Source organism: Lolium rigidum, chromosome 2, assembly GCF_022539505.1.
Source record: "Lolium rigidum isolate FL_2022 chromosome 2, APGP_CSIRO_Lrig_0.1, whole genome shotgun sequence".
Classification (NCBI taxonomy): domain Eukaryota; kingdom Viridiplantae; phylum Streptophyta; class Magnoliopsida; order Poales; family Poaceae; genus Lolium; species Lolium rigidum.
The window spans coordinates 271,697,427-271,715,677 of NC_061509.1; the positions used below are offsets into that span (position 1 = coordinate 271,697,427).

Here is an 18,251-nt window from a genome sequence, read left to right on the forward strand (position 1 = left end):
GGCGGGAGGGAGAAATGAATCGGCGGGCGGGATAGGTCAAATGTGTTGGGATGGAAGAAATGCACGGCGGGAGAGGAGCGATGTGGCAGGAGAGGCGCGTTAGGCGGGAGAGGTGTACGAATTTTCTCTATGCCGATGACGGGTCGGGCCCGCGTTGCTTCGCCACGCTTTTCGGTGTGTCCGGCGTCCCCGGAGCGTCCCCTGTGTAGAGGGGACGGGCTCGGGGAGCCGAACACCGTATCGGGCCGAGCCGGATAAAATGCGGCTTTGGGGGACGCGGCTGAGAACGTGTTTTTGTCTGGCGCGCCCCAAATCCTTTTGGAGGGCGGTTTGGGGACGCAACTGGAGATGCTCTAATTGAGACGGCTGGAACCGTTTAGATCGTCCGCTGCATATGTCACCATGCCGTCTAGCTCCAAGGCCGGGGTTAATGGCAACGAGAAGCACTTGGTCTGTGTCACCGGAGCGGGAAGCTTCATCGGGTCGTGGGTGGTGAAGGAGCTCCTGGACCGTGGCTACCATGTCAGGGGAACCGCCAGGGATCCAGGTAATTTAGTGATTGGAATCACCAGGGATCTTGCCGAGTTTTGGTTGATTGATGGCGTGACTCTAATTTGTTTGTGAAGCGGACCGCAAGAACGCGCACCTGCTTGCGCTCGATGGGGCCGAGGAGAGGCTGACCCTGTGCCGCGCCGACGTCCTGGACTACGGCGGCCTGCGCGCAGCGTTCCAGGGATGCCGCGGCGTCTTCCACGTCGCCTCCCCGGTGTCCAACGACCCCGTCTGTTCGCTGCCCTGCCCACTCACCGCTTGCCGAGAGCTTGCGCGCGCTTGCCAGTTTAACTGAATATACGCTGCTCGCAGGAGCTCGTGCGGGCGGCCGTGGAGGGGACGAGGAACGCGATCAACGCGGCGGCGGACGCGGGCGTGCGGCGCGTGGTGTTCACCTCCTCCTACGGCGCCGTGCACATGGACCCCAACCGGAGCCCGGACACGGTCGTCGACGAGGCGTGCTGGAGCGACTACGACTACTGCAAACGAACAGGGGTAATCAATCAATTTCCGGCCGAGGCCGATCCTCTGCCCCATCACCTCACGCCCGATCTTCCCCGCAAGTAGTCAAAGCTTCCCAACTTCTGAATCATCGTGTGCATGCAGAACATGTACTGCTGTGGCAAGATGATGGCGGAGATCGCGGCGACGGAGGAGGCGGCCAAGAGGGGTCTGGAGCTGGCGGTGGTGGTGCCGGCGCCGACGGTGGGGCCCCTGCTGCAGCAGACGGTCAACTTCAGCACTGACCACGTCGCCCGGTACCTGACGGGCGCCAAGAAGGCCTACACGAACGTGGTCACCGCCTACACCGACGTCCGCGACGTCGCCCGCGCGCACGCCCTCGTGTACGAGCACCCCGGCTCGCCGGGCCGCCGCTACCTCTGCGTCGCCGCCGTGCTGCACCGCGCCCAGTTCCTCCAGTTGCTCCGGGACCTTTTCCCGAACTACCCCGTCACCGCCAGGTACGAAGACGATGGCAAGCCGATGGCGAGCCCGTACAGGTTCTCGAACCGGAGGCTCAAGGACTTGGGCCTGGAGTTCACTCCCATAAGGAAAAGTATGTACGACACAGTGATATCCCTGCAGCACAAGGGACACATACCCCTGCCTGCTCCGGTGCCAAGGCGTGCACGTTTGTAAACCATGTCACACAACAGAGGGTCAGATGGCCAGCTGAGGCAGGAGTGCTTTCAGCTAAGCTAGCGACCTGGATTCGAGTCTCGGACACCGCGGTTTGCTGCTCATAGCTCCCCTATAAGAACATACCCTGGGTGCTCACCCATGGGTCTCGTTTTTTTTATATACACCGTCCGGATTTGCATGCGGATGAAAGAACTAGTTTACAGAAATTCAAACAAAAATTACAATGCTTTTTGTCCAGTTTTACATGTTCCCAAACTTGTTAAACCTAGAACAATGATTGTTATAGATGAAGAGCTGCATGAAAATAGAACGAATATCTAGCCTACCGGATCCCAGAACTAAAAATTACAGTGTTTTTTTTTCCTCATTTACATGCTCCAGCTCCTGTAAAACCTAGTATGCAAAACTGTAGCATGAACTATATAGAAAATCGACCCCAAAAACGTAAGGAAAAAACAAGCACTGTAAAATTGCAAGTAATGAATTATGGAGTAGTTAAACTTTACGTACGTCTTTCGCATGATAAAAAAGTTCAGCGGGAGCACAAGGAATTCCTGCAGAAAAGCTCTACGAAAAAATGGAGCACACAACGACTGATCTTACCTGATGTCATTGGACCAAATGAAAACTATTACTTTCAGTAACAAAGAAACGAAAAACGTGAAGCAAGGGGAAACTGGTCACAAAAAACAACAGACGAAACAAATGTGACCTGGTAAAGCATAGGCGGCTCGCAATCGCAAATCTCAGCCACTAATCGGGCTGACCAAAGATTTGACTGCCGCCGAAAAGGAATCAGTCGCTGTTTATCAAATCTGAAGAAACTATTCCAAAGTGTGCATTAGTCACACTTGGTCTAATAATCACGCATTTGATTGAAAAATCGTCGACGTAAGTACTATCATACTAAGGCTACTACCGGTCAAACCTATATGACGATACCGAGAGTTGCTACCGGTGAAACCTTCATTGTTTCATGTTAGATTAGTTAGACTTTCAATGGAATCTATGGAGATGCTCAACAAGAGCGGAAGGCCTTTTTTAGGTGAACTATCTAAAGTTCATCATGATAATAATCTCACAAGTATTTGCGTGAGGAGATTTTAACATAATTGGGAAAATGGAGGAAAATAGCAATTCTAATTACTTGAGTTTTTGATTTTTTAATGTCACTAGTAAGCGTGCACGTGCAATATAAGTCTTTCAAACATAACACACAATATTTTAAATTATATTTCCTTTTAACTTATTTTATTTTTATGCAGTTTACATTTCACTAAAATAGGTACTCCCTCTAGCCCAAAATACATGTCGTATCCTACATCTTGCCTAAATTCTCGACAAGTATTTAGTTGTGGAGAGAGTACCATGGACTAAAGGTATAAGCATGCAATGCGTGCAATGCACAATTACATGGACAACTACACGGGTTAAAATCGACACAGAAGTCCTGAGGCCAAAGTGGGGTTTTTCTTGATTTTAAAATTTGAATTACAATTTGAGAGATAGAACATTTTAAAATTTAAATTACAGTTTGAGAGATAAAACATTTTAAAATTTGAAACATAAAGAGAATCTATGTGGCTGCATGCATGCAAATGACGTACATGAGTAGCCAGTTACCATATATATTGACCTGGGTTCATGCACGCAAAATGTTAATCTGGGGCAAGCACCCTTATTAGTATGATCATTTATTCTAAGGTTTAACTAGGTGTTGGTCGATTGAGAATATGGTAGTTCTCGGTCGATGTGTAGACCATAATATAAGATTGATTTCTTCATGTCTCTTCCTCCTCACCTTTTTTAAGTGCGTGGAAATGTGGTGTTTTACTCGGTCCATAAACCTTGCTCTTTAGGTTCAGGCTTTCTCCGAAACACACACATTGAGGACGGCTGCCAGAGCGTGAGGACCGCATCTCGTCGCCGTGATTGCTCTTCATCATAGCCTCTACTTGCCCGTGGGGTCGCTGTCAGTGTTTCTGCCGGTGGTATGCATGCAAGGTTGGATGAAAATGGCAATGGCGAGAGCTTTGTGGGGACATGTGTGCGCGACCGCTTGCCTTAAAAAGGATTGGCATGTTTGACATTGATGCTACTTGCAGAAGGTGAAGCGGCTGACATCGATGGCGGCACAAAAGGCCATCGTAGCCCGCCAATACTGGCCCACATAAGGCAAATCAGCCGTTCCTTTGTTGATATGTGAATTCACAGCCAGCGAATTCAAAACCAAATTATTCACAGGAGCAACACTAATGAACATCCCAAGCATAACACTAGTTGTATTCCCATTTCCCAGTGCAACGCTCTCAATATTGATTGGTTGCAGAGAGGAATCACTAATCTGCATAGATATGTGACATGTTTTTAGAGTGACGACGTTGTCGTAAATGCAGTTTCTCACTTTGGTGAAAGGTTAGGAGACACATGAAATATTTGCGATTTTAAATATCAAAACAAACGATACATTTTTATTGCGCCACGTGAACAACATCACCCTAAACAGTTTTCTAGACATGTATGTAGGAACAAATTTGCAAAATGGACGGAGACTTATTAGCTAACTGGACTTGGACCCTCCTTAATTAAGATAATTCATCCATAGTAGCCATGATGATGAGAGGAAACCGGTCGCTGCATGGGTTGGTTACATCCGTGCGAGTATCGGCCCCGTGGCAGGCAAAAGAAGGTGACCCTTGTGTAGCAAGGATATGACCGTCTGGAACAAGCTTTCCCTCACAGGGGTGAACTCCAGGCCCAAGTCTTTGAGCCTCTGGTTGGACACTTTGTACGGTTTCACCATGGGCTTGCCGTCATCGCCGTACTTGGTAGTGACGGGGTAGTGGTCAGGGAGAAGGCCCCGGAGCATGTGGATGAACTGAGCACGGTGCAGGATCTCTCCGATGCAGAGGTAGCGCCCGCGGGCGTCGGGGCACTCGTAAACGAGGAGGTGCGCGCGGGCGACGTCGCGGACGTCGGTATAGCCGGCGACGGCGTTCGGGTAGGTGGCCTTGGCGCCCGTGATGTACTTGAGGACGCCGTTGATGCTCTCGTTGAGCGTTCGTTGCAGCGCGGGGCCGATGGTTACGTGCGGCACCACCACCGCCAGCTCCAGGCCCCTCGTGGCCGCCTCTTCCATCGCCGTCTTCTCCGCCATCATCTTGGCGCAACAGTAGAAATTCTGCGTGCGTGCGTAATGTTGTGAGTAATGTTGTGAGTTCAATTACAAGGTGAATCATGGCATAAAGACATGGAATCATGGAGAGCTCGGGGATAAAGTTAATTAACTACCCCTGTTCGTTTGCAGAATTCATAGTCGCTCCAGTAGGTCTCGTCGACCACGGCGTCCGGGCTCCGGTTGGGGTCCATGTGCACGGCGCCGTAGGAGGATGTGAACACCACGCGCCGCACGCCGGCGTCCGCCGCTGCTCTCATCACATTCCTTGTCCCCTCCTCGGCCACCGGCACAAGGTCCTGCAAGTCACCAACACCGAAAGGTAATCAAGTAAGTACTCGGCCCATTCTTGGAAGTGAGTAGAGCAGAAGCAGTGCACCGACAGGGTCGTTGGACACCGGAGATGCGATGTGGAAGACACCGTGGCAACCGCTCAAGGCAACGCGGAGGCTGTCGTAGTTGAGCACGTCGGCGCGGTAGAGGGAGAGCCTGTCATCCGCTCCTTCCAGCGCGAGCAAGTGCGCGTTCTTGCCATCAGCTACACAAATTAACCCAAGAAGATATGAAAGACGAAGTTAATGACATGGAAGACGCCGTGGCATGTGATGAACAAGCTACATAGCCCCTCGTTGAGGTCTTTCACAATGAGTTGTATTTTAAGAGATAATAGTTCTAATGCATTGTATCTTTATGGTTGTTTTCTATATTTAATAATTTTGGTGACACGCAGGCATATGATTGGTCTAGGCTTTTTTTTTTTACTTATGACTCCATGCAAGGGTTATATCTTAACTATAACCACAAGATACAACATCACTCTATCTTCTCATTAACTATAGCGACATATAATCATTTTTCCATGATATGGTACTAATAAACTTGTGTTGTGAGTTGTGAAAAGTCCAACTCGATCCGTTCCTTTCTAGCATTCGAATTCGATCGCTCCAGCGGTCAGTTGTCCTGCATGGAGCGCTAGCTAATCCCGCGTTTTCTGTGGCGACATGGCCACCCTAATCTTACGTTAAGCACGTTCGCCAGTTGCGCGCTTGGCCACTTGCCCATCTGGGCTGGCATTTAAAGCATTTGCATGCGTCCTGGTAGTTAACCCCATGCCAATCTGGTTCTTTTCTTCCCTCGCGCTACTACTCATGCAGATCTAACCTTTTTTAATTAGCAATTCAAATTTTTTGGTAGTGGTGAAAATTAAATACAGAGAACTGGAATTTGAACACACAACCCGTTGACCGAGATAAAGTGAGATAGGCTAACCATTTGTTATGGAGTATACTCTTTATTATGTGTAAAGTTTTTATGTTAGTACAATGTAGTATGAGTAATATTTTGTAACAACTCCCTTTCAGCAAATTTATTTTTAACAATACCCTTTTAACAATTTTATTTTTAGTTATTTGCTAATTCATGTTCCTTTGTTCTAACTTTATAATTATTTTTTGGGCTAGTGATTTTTTAGGGGGGAGGGGAATAACGGGAGAAATCACTTGCAAAATAAATGAGCTACCACTTTCAGCTTAAATGAGCTACTAGTTTCAACTAGCGCTATTATTTTACTATATAAACCATGTATTATCTTATGTTAATTAGATATTCTAAAGAAAAATAGCTTTCCGAGTTAGCAACTTTTCATATTTACCAGCATAATATTGATAACTTGTGAGCTAAAAAGGTTGCTAAAATATTTTAAATAAAATTAGTTTTTTAGGTCGGTGATTTTTCATATTTACCATTGTTAAATAATGGGGAGAGGGTTGGTAACTTGTGAGCTAAAAAAGTCCCCAAAATATTCTAAATGAAATTAGCTTCTCGGGTCAGTAATTTTTCACATTTTACCGGTGATGAATAAATGGGCAGAGTGTTGATAATTTGTGACCTAAAAATCGTCAAATTATTCTAAATGAAATCATATTTTTTGGGTTAGTAACTTCTTACATTTACTGTTAATAAATAACGAGCAGAAGTTATTGAAATATATCAACATGACTGCTAGTTTTAAGGACCGTGTCTAGACCAATTTATTGGTTAAAACAAATTTAAATCAAAGTTATTCTTTTAAAATAAAATGGATTAGAAAAGATTCTCTCTAACAACAATAATTTCATCTAATATTGCATGGATGGTCTGCATTTAACGCATGTTTCCTTTGCTAGTCTTTTTTTTAGTTTAGAACAAGTTCTTGTCTTACTTCTACGGTGTTATTGATTATAGTACAAAATTGGTGCGGCTCCATTTATGATAAAAAGCACTCACTAGATCAGCTGGCCAGCTCTGGCTTACTGTTGTGCGTGTGGCCACCAAGTTCGTGGGGTCGAATCTCATATGCCCTGTCCCGCAACTCGTCGTGTAGCCAGACTAGTTGGTAATGGAAACAAGAGAACTGATTAAATTTCGTTTTTCGGAAACAATGTGTTGTTCGAAACTGACCGCTCGGGTAAGATGTGGCGGTTAACCCCTAACTAGGGTCGCCCACTACAAACATATATAGTTGGATGTACGTACACTAGTAGAAAACCTCTCATCCGTCTAAGCCATAAATACCGGTTCCCTTACGAACCGGTACTAAAGGGTGCATTAGTACCGGTTGCACTGCCCAGACCTTTAGTACCGGTTCGTAAGGACCTTTAATACCGGTTCGTGACACGAACCGGTACTAAAGGGTTCGCGTCAGCTGAAAAACCTTTAATACCGGTTCGTGGCACGAACCGGTACTAAAGGGTAGACCTTTAGTACCGGTTCGTGACACGAACCGGTATTAAAGGTTTTTCTGCTTCCCCACGCAGCTCCACCCCCCCCCCGGATCGCCTTTTTGACACTCGTAAAATAGAAAAGAAAATGATAGAAAATTCAAAAAATAAAATGTTTTCAGATTCTTGTATGTTATGCAACCTACTATTAGGGAAAATTAACAAATTTAAATTTTCACTTTTTTTGCAAAAAAGTTTTGAAAAATGGTAAAACCGCAATAACTTTTGCATACGACGTCGAAAAAAAACGTATAATATATCAAAAAAATCCTGGGAAAAAGGTACATCCGATTTCACCAGGGTTTACCCGGTTAGCCAATTTTTAGATTCTCAAAATTCCAAATGAAAATATGAAAGCAGGAAGATTTTAGTTTTTTTTTCCAGAAATTTAGAATTTTATATATTTTATTTTTTTTTAAAATTAAAATATTAATTATAAGATTTTTGAGTCCTAACATATTACTATTACTTTTATCAAATTATTTCAAGTTTTAGGTTTTGCAAAAAATATTAAATTTTTAAAAAATAATTAAAAATATTAAAAATTAAAAAAGTTAATTTTATTTATTTATTCAACATTATTATTACATCATTACTTTTGTTTGTTAAAAGAATTATTTGGAATTCAAACGATAAAAAGTGTGATATCGACCAACATGTTAATAGGATTGATATGATACTACTATCACATACATGCGCGCGAAGCACTTGGAAGTGGAACGGGATGGAACTTGGAAGTTAAGCGTGCTAGTGCGGGAGTAGTGTGAGGATGGGTGACCGACCGGGAAGTTTGACTACGGGTAAGTAATTTGACTAGAGATTAAGTGTAGTTAGAGACTAACGGGAATACTAGTAATTCTGAAAAAAATAAAAAAAAAGAGGCCGTGAAAAAAAGGGTGTGAAAAATAATTAGAAAAAATGGAAAAAAAATTAAACTAAATAGGCTTTAATACCGGTTCGTCTTACGAACCGGTACCAAAGGTCTCCAGCCCCACGGGTTCCTCCGTGCCCACGTGGAGGCACCTTTAGTACCGGTTCGTAAGGAACCGGTACTAAAGGTGAGAGGCTTTTAGTACCGGATAATTAGTACCGGTTCCAAAACCGGTACTAAAGGCCCTTTGGAACCGGTACTAAAGGGGGGTTTTTCTACTAGTGGTACATGCACATGCTGCATGCATCTCGTTCGTGTAGAACATATATATTATTACTACATCTTATTGTTTCCTCTAACAACTCTATTCAGTAGTCTCTAATTTTTTGTCCAATTGTTATTTGTAGACCCCCATTCCTGCTATTTCAGCTTTTTTTGAGTAAGCTTATCGAAATCATAACATAACAAATTCTTGGCTTATGCAAATAACAGAAGTTTAAATAAGCACACAATGAGCAATAAAAAGAGACGTATATATCCAGATTAGTTTCTAATGTAAATATGGTAAAGATGCAAATGGTCTTGTCTTACTTACCAAGATCTCTAACCGTTCCCCTCACAGAGTAGCCACGGAGGAGGAGCAACTTCACCACCCATGACCCAATGAAGCCTCCTGCTCCCGTCACACAAACCAGCTGCTCCTCACTAACTAAATAGGATGACATGCCTACTATCGGTGATCGTGTGCTTGATTTAGCTACTCGTTTGGAATTGCCTTGGCAAGAGTATGAGAGCACTTCACACGCGATGCACGTATATATAGGAAAAAAGAAAGGGCTACTGGTGTTTGTTTGTTTGTTTTTTTTTTTTTTTTGAGAGACGGCTCACTAGTAGAAAAAGAGGCTTCCAGACGCCCCCTTTAGTCGCGGAAATATTCGAACCGCGACTAAAGGGGTCTTTAGTCGCGGTTCGGGAGGCGATCCGCGACCGAAGGTCCGGGCCCGAGCCGGGCTCCTGGCCGACAACCGGCGGACGGAAGGGGCTTTAGTCGCGGCTGGCCGTGCCAACCGCGACTAAAGGTCCTCGTAGCCCGGCCGAAGGCTTTAGTCGCGGTTGGCCAGGCCAACCGCGACTAAAGGGTACCCCTTTAGTCGCGGTTGGTGTCCCCAACCGGGACTAAAGGTTTTCCCGAGTTTTTTTACTCCCACGCACCCTGCACCCCCCCCCCCCGTGGATCGCCTTTTTTGGTTTGTAAAATACAAAAGAAAATGATAGAAAATTCAAAAAAAAAATTGTTTTCAGATTCTTGTATGTTATGCAACCTACTATTCGGAGAAATTAAGAAATTCGAATTTTCACTTTTTTTGCAAAAAAAAGTTTAAAAAATGGTAAAACCGCAATAACTTTTGCATACGACGTCGGAAAAAAACGTATAATATATCAAAAAAATCCTGGAAAAAAGTTACATCCGAATTCACCAGGGTTTACCCGGTTAGCCAATTTTTAGATTCTCAAAATTCCAAATGAAAATATGAAAGCAGGAAGATTTTAGTTTTTGCCAGAAATTCCGTATTTTATATTTTTTTGAAATTTTAAATTAATAATTGCATCTTGCATAAAGATTACTATTACTTAACCATAAAGTTAGCCAATTTTTAGATTTTCAAATTTTCAGGTTTTAGGTTTGGCAAAAAAAATATTTAAAAAATTATAAAATTAAAAAATTAATTATAATATAAATTTAAAAAGTTAATATTTATTTATTTATTCAAGATTATTATTACATCATTACTTTTGTTTATTAAAATAATTAATTGAAATTCAAACAATAAAGAAGTGTGATATCGACCCAACATGTTAATAGGATTGATATGATACTAGTATCAACAACATGCGCGCGAAGCACTTGGAAGGAGGATGGGAAAGGAACTTGGAAGTTAAGCGTGCTAGTGCTGGAGTAGTGGGAGGATGGGTGACCGAGCGGGAAGTTTGACCACAGGTAAGGAATTTGACTAGAGATTAAGTGTAGTTAGTGATTAAACTTGGCCAATAACTGAAATACTAGAAATTGTGGAAAAAAAAAGAAAAGAAAAAAGGAGTGAAAAATAATTAGAAAACCAAATAGATTAAAAAAAAATAACCCGCGGAGGCCTTTAGTCGCGGTTGGCCAGGCGAACCGCGACTAAAGGTCCTCCGCCCCGACGGACGCCTGGCGCCCACGTGGACGGGCCTTTAGTCGCGGTTCGTAAGCAACCGCGACTAAAAGGGGGGGGCTTTAGTCGCGCTTATTTAGTCGCGGTTGCGCAACCGCGACTAATGGCAGTTGCGAACCGCGACTAAAGGGCATTTTTCTACCAGTGGCTACTGGTGTTTGGTAGAAGCTAATGGTCAGCGCTCCATCTCAATAGTTTGCAATCTAGTGGCTTTCAGAACCAATTCTCTTCTTGTTAAAAAAAAGAACCAATTCTCTTCGTTTGTTTTGCTCTCTCTGTACCTACGTTGCTCTATGAATCACATGCACGTTATATAGGTATAAAAAAGGGGCATGCTTACATACACCCAACTTGGAAAGTTTGCGCAGGCCTAGTTTGAGACTTAGGAAGTCGTTAGAGATATAATTTTTGGTTAGATCCAGCGGTCTGACGTAAACATCGGTACCCCATTTCGCCAAAGAAAAAAAAACAATTTTAGGACGGCGGCTAACTGAGCAATTCTTTTCCTGATCAGATTGAGTTGGATACGGTCGTTTTAGTATGGCGCATGCACAAAGGAAATCTATTGCCGATGTAACCATATAGTAATAGTTAAGCTACAAAAGTAGTACTATTTCAGAAGTCAATAATGCCCTAACAAAAATTTCTTACGAAAAAAATGCAACGGGCTGACTGACGTGGTCCGACGTGGAGGCCACGGTGCTGGGTGCTTCGATCCTTCGCTCCCGTGAAATCCCATGTCTTCCCTCACAGAAACTGTTAGAGCATCTCTAGCAGCGTAAAAAGGGCAACTAAAAATTTGGGGTTCAGTTCATCGAACTCGTGTTTACAGGTCGTAAAATGACTGGTACAGAACGGAGCCCGTAACCAAAACTGTAAAACAGTGCGCCAGCGGCTTTCGAACCCGTAAAGACAGGGTTTTTCATAGAATTCATATGCAACACATACAACAATCGATCATAATTAATTAAATAATCATCTAAATTATTATAACAGTTTTGGGAAATTGAACAAATGAAAAATGTCTGAACCAAGTTACAACAATTCTCGGAAAATTGGACAAATAAAAAATGTCTCAACAATGATACATGTGACAAACAAATGAATGGAATGGCAGGATCAAAGGCGACAGCCATGTCGCTGCCAGTGGTGCATCTTCAGATCATAAACGAGCTAGGAATGTGTACTGACATTCTCAATCCGCCGATGAGTTTCAAAGAAAGCTTCAATGCGACCCGGATTGCTTTGGGGTTCCACTCGGGTGCCAACATTGTCATAGAAGCAGGGCAAGCTCAACTCTCTTTCATCCTCGATGATCTTGTTGTGAATAATCACACAACATGTCATGATGTTGTCAAGAGTTTTTTTGTCCCAAAATCGGGCTGGACCACGAACAATGGCAAACCTTGCTTGCAAAACACCAAAAGCTCTCTCAATATCCTTGTGAGCTGCTTCTTGAGCTTTGGAAAATTTAGCTTTTATTATATCTTGGGGATCGTTGACAGACTTAACAAAAGTTGCCCAATCCGGATAGATGCCATCGGCTAGGTAATATCCCATTGTGTACTCATTGTTCATGACCTTGTAGTTGCAAGTGGGTGCTCATTTGCTAATTTGGCAAACAAAGGGGACCTTTGCAGCACGTTGATGTCATTGAGTGTCCCCGGCAAACCAAAAAACAATGCCAAATCGACAAATCTTGTGATGCAACGGCCTCAAGTACAATGGTTGCATCTTTGCTCTTGCCACAGTACTGTCAATGTCATGCCTTTGGACAATTCTTCCATGTCCAATGCATACAATCAAGACAATTCTTCCATGTCCAATTCGCAGGCCTTGACGATTCGGAAGAACAAGCTACTCCGCATGCGATACCTCCTACGGAATAGATGGAGAGGATTGGTAGGTACCTCGGCAAAATAGTCCTCCATCACCTACTCGTGGCTGAGGAGGCGATTCCGCTGGATGTGGTTCCGACCAATCACGGACCCGCACCTCCGGTTCAGCAGCTTCGTGTGGTCCTCCAGCTCCTTGACGGAGAGGATGAGCATGGTCGCCTCCATCTCGTCATCCTGGAGCAGCTCGTCGAGGTCGGACGTCCAACCTCGACGAATCCGACAGATCGACATTGACGAACTCGTCGCCCGAGCTCATCCTCAATTCGGATAGAGCAGCGGCGGGGGCGGCACCCGAAGTTGGGCGAGGAACAGCGGGCGGGGTGCGGGGCAACCTGCGCTAGCTCCGGGATGCGGGCCTCGGGCGAATAGGGCGGTGCGGCGCCGGCGGAGTGTGGTGGCGGCACGGGGAGGGAGATAGCGAGCAATTGCATCAGCTGAAATTTCAGCGTGCCCTAGATAAGGATCGAGCGTTCGGTTCGCTCGAGCGACCCCTACAAATACATGGCGAATTGGGTTTTCTGTCTCGGCCCGAAAAAAGTTTTTCGATTTTGGCCCTTTTACAGTAACTGATCGGCGCCATTTTTCAGCCCGAACCCTTAAACTGGCGGTTATTTTTCGGTTTTGCCCCGTTTACGGGCTCTGCTAGAGATGCTCTTACTCTACTTTTTCTTGGCCGCCGTCGAGTCGTAAACATACAGGAGCGCGGGTGGAGAATGCTGGCGGGGTGGCGGCGCGCCGGTGCCGATGAGCTTGCTCGTCTCGTTCGATCCTGCGGCCGCTCTATCGCCGTTGTGGCTCACTGACGCGGACGACGCTCCCTCCCGGTCTCTCCGAGGAGCACGTACTGCGACTGTTGTTCCGTGGTCGCCATCGCGGTCTCACGGATGACCTCAATCCCGAGGTGTCCGGCCCGTTGCTACTGCTCCTGGGGCACATCCAACACGGCCTTGCAATGGTATCCATTCAAGTGGTGTTGGTGCCTTCGCGGTGGTTGTACGAGGATCTAGTGAGAGTACGCCATTTAGCCTGGTTATAGTGGGGAGTAACTTAAAGGTAATATTGTCATGTTACTAATACTACCTTCATAGTGGGTAGTAATTTATATAGAGTGTCATGCAATATGTCATTTATTATGTTTTCTACTCATTTTGTCTTGGTCTTGGGGTGTGTGATGTTATGGTAACATAGCTAGTTACTACATCATTCTTTTCTCATTTATTGTCATGCTATGTCACCAAAATGACTTAGGGTATGTGATGTTACTACTACTTATGTTACTCTTATGAGTAGTCTCAAATCATTTTCAACGATCCAACAGCCTTGCAATGTTATCCATCCTTGACGCATATATTATTGCTGACACCCACCTCAGTGGTGTCAGCGCCTTCGCAGTGGTTGGAGAAGGCTCGAGTGAGAGTGCCTCACGTCCGGGGTTGGAGAAGGCTCAAGTCAAGTGTCTGAGAACTCAGGGGTCGGCACTTCGTGTCCAGAGGGAATGGCTTAGGAGAACAGACGAGAACCGACCGTGGCATGGCCTACCGATGGATAAGGATAGTGAGGCCCGTCAGGTGTTCGATAGCCTTGTCAGCATCTCTGTTGGCGAGGGCAGCAAAGTCCTTTTCTGGCGAGATAGATGGATTGATGGGCATGCTGCTGAGGACTTTGCCCCTGGTTTATCGCTAACTGTCAGCACTAGGGCCAAAAAGTCAAGGACGGTGGCCCAAGCCCTTGTGGAGAATCGGTGGCTATTGGATATCCCTGGAACTTTGGCGACCAGGGGGGTTAGAGAAGTGATTGCGCTGTGGCTCGCGGTTAGCAACATTCAGCGCGACGGGAACACCCCTGATGTCTTCTCATGGCCATGGTCCAGCTCGGGCAGGTATAGCGTTAAGTCCACCTATAGCATGCTCATGCATGGGAGCGAGAGGTCCCAGCTCGGGGAGGCAATTTGGAGAAGTAAGGCCACGCCAAAGAGCAAGTTGTTCAGCTGGCTGGCGGCACAGAGAAGGATATGGACTTCGGACAGGCGTGCCAAATTTTGACTTCAGCAGCATTCATCGGCATGCTTTGTGTGCGACCAGGAGGAGGACACGGCTGACCACATCATCCCCCAGTGTGTGGTGGCTAGGGAAACTTGGCACTCTGCGGACGTGCCCTAGGTTTGAACTTCCAGGTGCCCACGACCAACAGCACTATGGTGGATTGGTGGGTTACAGAGAGACAAAGATTCAGAGTAGCAGACAGAAGATACTTTGATGGTCTTGTCTGCATGACAGCGTATACCCTCTGGAAGAACAACTGGAATACTGGGTGTTTCGATAACCCTAGCCGCCAGCTCTCGGTCAGGACCATGACACAGTTGATCTTGGAGGAGTGTAGCTACATCTCGACTAGGTTTAGGGGGTAGCTGATGGAGTCGGAGTCCTAGATAATGGGTGAGTAGAGTAGCCTTTTGTTTCCTGGAGTTGCTGGCACCCTCTGTTCGCAGTAGGAGCCTCTCTTGTACATATCATTCTTCCTTCTATAAAATTATGGTATGCGTTCTCGTACTCTCGAAAAAAAAAGAGTGCCTCACGTAGCGTTCGCCCCGTCATGTTGTTGTCCGTCTGCAGCCTGCGCTCCCAGCCTCCTAGTACCTCTTGGGGACAGCTGGAAGGGCACCTTCGTGACACTGCCGCCGTCCTCGCCCTCCGAGGATAGCTGTTGCAGTTTCTCACTTCTTGATGGAGGGAGATCAATGAGATGCCACATTGGACTTCCACGTCGGCCCATAAGCACTTTCCGTAAGCATTCTCCCATAGGTGTATTATTCTTCAAAAGTAACACTGATATCCAGGAACCTTTTAGGGGGGATGTACCAGAGTACATCCATATAATAAACACACTTAATTAGATTGATGAATCTGTATATAAATGACAAAGCAGGATTTAAGAAGAATCTTAGAAGACTGGGTTGGGAATCATCCTAAGAAATTTATATGCTGATCAAGTTTGTGCTGGCCGCTCAGACACTACAGGAACGGGAGGCTATGCCGAGGGCCAGGCTATACGCCGACGGCCAAAAGTCGGGGCCGTCGGCGTATGGCCCGGCCAGGCCAGCCTGCCCTTTCAACACTCGCCGAAACATGGCCGTCGGCGTAGCGACCTCTACGCCGAGGGCAGCCCTCGGCATATCTTTGGCCCTAGGCGTAGACAGGGCTACGCCGACGGCCACCCTCGGCGTAGGCTATTTTTCAAATTTGTCTAATTTTGTAAAAATCATAACTAATTCATATGATGTCAGAAAAATGCGTATGAGGTATCAAAATGTTCAGAAAAATATCCTCTATCCGTTTATGTCAAAATCATGCATATTTGAATCATGTAGAATAACATGTTAACATAGAAACAATTCAATCACTTTCTTATATGTTCTCAGGTTCCCGTTTTAGCCAGATAGCAATTTAAACGAAGTCAGAAAATCTCGCGGAGCCGCATGGCATCATTTTATGTGTCCTAGTAACCACTCCAAAAGATGGAATTGGGATACGACAATTATTTTGGAAAACCCTTCACGAACAGGGCTATCAAGTGCGGATTTCTATGGCTTTTAGGGCAATGAGTAGGAAACGGCCCGTGACACCGCATAGTTTGTCGGAACGAGACCATATTTGGCACGTGCGTGGTCCCTGGGATGGGAAGCAATGCCCCGGGAGCGCATTTCCAATCCGACCCATGGACGATGGTTTTTTCATTTTCGGGGTGCCAAAACAGGTTTTTTTTGTGAAGGAACTACATGGGGCGCATTTTAGTATTGCGCGAGACCTCTGCGTAGTGGTAGGACACCGCCTTCGCACCCCATATCACATGCCATATGTGCGCGCTAGCTATCTGGGAATCCATGCGGCTTCCTACGGTGTCCCGCCGAATCCGCTGGAAAGTGACCGGATTTGAACTAGGGCTACACTTTCCGTCGCTCAATAAATTCCGCAAAAATTGTTTTTAGGTCTATGACATATCAGTTTATGTGCTAATTTTTGTCCGTTTAGCGCGATGATAAATGGGTGCACCAGCGCGCCCGGTACGGCCATACCGCATCTCCGTGGGGGCCCTTTTGGCCAAATGACAATTTAAACAAAGTCAGAAAATACCGCGGAGCCGCATGGCGTCATTTAGTGTGTCCTAGTAACCACTCCAAAAGTCGGAATTAGGATAGGGCAATTATATTGGAAAACCCTTCACAAACAGGGCTATCACGTCCGGAGTTCTATGGCTTTTAGGGCAAATGAGTAGGAAACGACCCGTGACACCGCATAGTTTGTCGGAACAAGGCCATATTTGGCACGTGCGTGGTCCCTGGGATGGGAAGCAAGGCCCCGGGAGCGGATTTCCAATCCGACCCATGGGCGATGGTTTTTTCATTTTCGGGGTGCCAAAACGGGTTTTTTTGTGAAGGAACTACGTAAGGCGCATTTTAGTATTGCGCGAGACCTCTGCGTAGTGGTAGGACACCGTCTTCGCACCCCATATCACATGCCATATGTGCGCGCTAGCTATCTGGGAATCCATGCGGCTTCTCGCGGTGTCCCGCCGAATCCGCTGGAAAGTGACCGGATTTGAACTAGGGCTACACTTTCCGTCGCTCAATAAATTCCGCAAAAAATGTTTTTAGGTCTATGACATATCAATTTATGTGCCAATTTTTGTCCGTTTAGCGCGATGGTAAACGGGTGCACCAGCGCGCCCGGTACGGCCATACCGATGGGCGATGGTTTTTTCATTTTCGGGGTGCCAAAACGGGTTTATTTTGTGAAGCAACTACATGGGGCGCATTTTAGTATTGCGCGAGACCTCCGCGTAGTGGTAGGACACCGCCTTCGCACCACATATCACATGCCATATGTGCGCGCTAGCTATCTGGGAATCCATGCGGCTTCCTGCGGTGTTCCGCCGAATCCGCTGGAAACTGACCGGATTTGAACTAGGGGTACACTTTCCGTCGCTCAATAAATTCCGCAAAAAATGTTTTTATGTCTATAACACATCACTTTATGTGCTAATTTTTGTCCGTTTAGCGTGTTGGCGAACGGTGCACCAGCCCGCCCGATACGGCCATTTCGCATCTCGCGAGGGGGTCGTTTTGGCCACATGGCAAATTTGGCGTCATATTTGGATTCCTCTAATTTTTAGGTTCAAATGATGATATGTATGTTATATTTAGATTCCTCTCATTTTTCTGATCGATTTAGACATATTATTTGTGGAATTTTGATTTTCCGATTTAAAGATATTAATTATTCAATATTAAATAGAAAAAAGACCAAAAAATAAAATCATTTTATTTTTATTTGAATTCAATATTATTATTACTTATATATATTCATTGTTGTCTACTTAAGTAATTGTTTGGGATTCAAAAATAAACAAGTGTGCATCACGGTTCAAGGGTTAATAGGGTTGATATGCTATTATTATCAGCAAGAGGTGTCAATTCTATAATGGAAGCTCATCCGAATGGAACCAAGAAGTTAAGCGTGCTGAGGATGGAGTAGTGTGAGGATGGGTGACCGACTGGGAAGTTTAACCATGATTGTAATTTGACATAAGATTAAGTGTAGTTAGAGTTAAAAGTGTATTGGGTGAAAGATAAACAAGTAAAAA

The 18,251-nt window shown here is 45.5% G+C and overlaps 2 protein-coding genes across 2 annotated transcripts; one reads left to right on the forward strand and one right to left on the reverse strand.

The window, feature by feature from the left end:
* The first annotated feature begins 402 nt into the window (after positions 1 to 402).
* Positions 403 to 1,692, forward strand: LOC124688790 (cinnamoyl-CoA reductase 1-like). The gene is made up of 4 exons (XM_047222422.1): positions 403 to 547; positions 627 to 781; positions 865 to 1,047; positions 1,159 to 1,692. The coding sequence occupies exons 1-4, from the start codon at positions 403 to 405 to the stop codon at positions 1,690 to 1,692; spliced, it is 1,017 nt and encodes a 338-aa protein (XP_047078378.1).
* A 2,650-nt stretch (positions 1,693 to 4,342) lies between these two features.
* On the reverse strand, positions 4,343 to 9,225 carry LOC124690935 (cinnamoyl-CoA reductase 1-like). The gene is made up of 4 exons (XM_047224252.1): positions 9,096 to 9,225; positions 5,254 to 5,408; positions 4,987 to 5,169; positions 4,343 to 4,876 (listed from the first exon to the last, which is right to left on the reverse strand). Exons 1-4 carry the CDS (start codon positions 9,223 to 9,225, stop codon positions 4,343 to 4,345), a joined length of 1,002 nt encoding a protein of 333 aa, XP_047080208.1.
* Positions 9,226 to 18,251: the final 9,026 nt, after the last annotated feature.

Coding starts and splice junctions, on each gene's coding strand:
- LOC124688790 (XM_047222422.1), top strand. CDS start 403: ATGCCGTCTAGCTCCAAGGCCGGGGTTAATGGCAACGAGAAGCACTTG. Junction 782..864: donor CCCCGGTGTCCAACGACCCC/GTCTGTTCGCTG, acceptor CGCTGCTCGCAG/GAGCTCGTGCGGGCGGCCGT. Junction 1,048..1,158: donor ACTACTGCAAACGAACAGGG/GTAATCAATCAA, acceptor GTGTGCATGCAG/AACATGTACTGCTGTGGCAA.
- LOC124690935 (XM_047224252.1), bottom strand. CDS start 9,225: ATGTCATCCTATTTAGTTAGTGAGGAGCAGCTGGTTTGTGTGACGGGA. Junction 5,170..5,253: donor CTCCGGTGTCCAACGACCCT/GTCGGTGCACTG, acceptor GGTGACTTGCAG/GACCTTGTGCCGGTGGCCGA. Junction 4,877..4,986: donor AATTCTGCAAACGAACAGGG/GTAGTTAATTAA, acceptor GCACGCACGCAG/AATTTCTACTGTTGCGCCAA.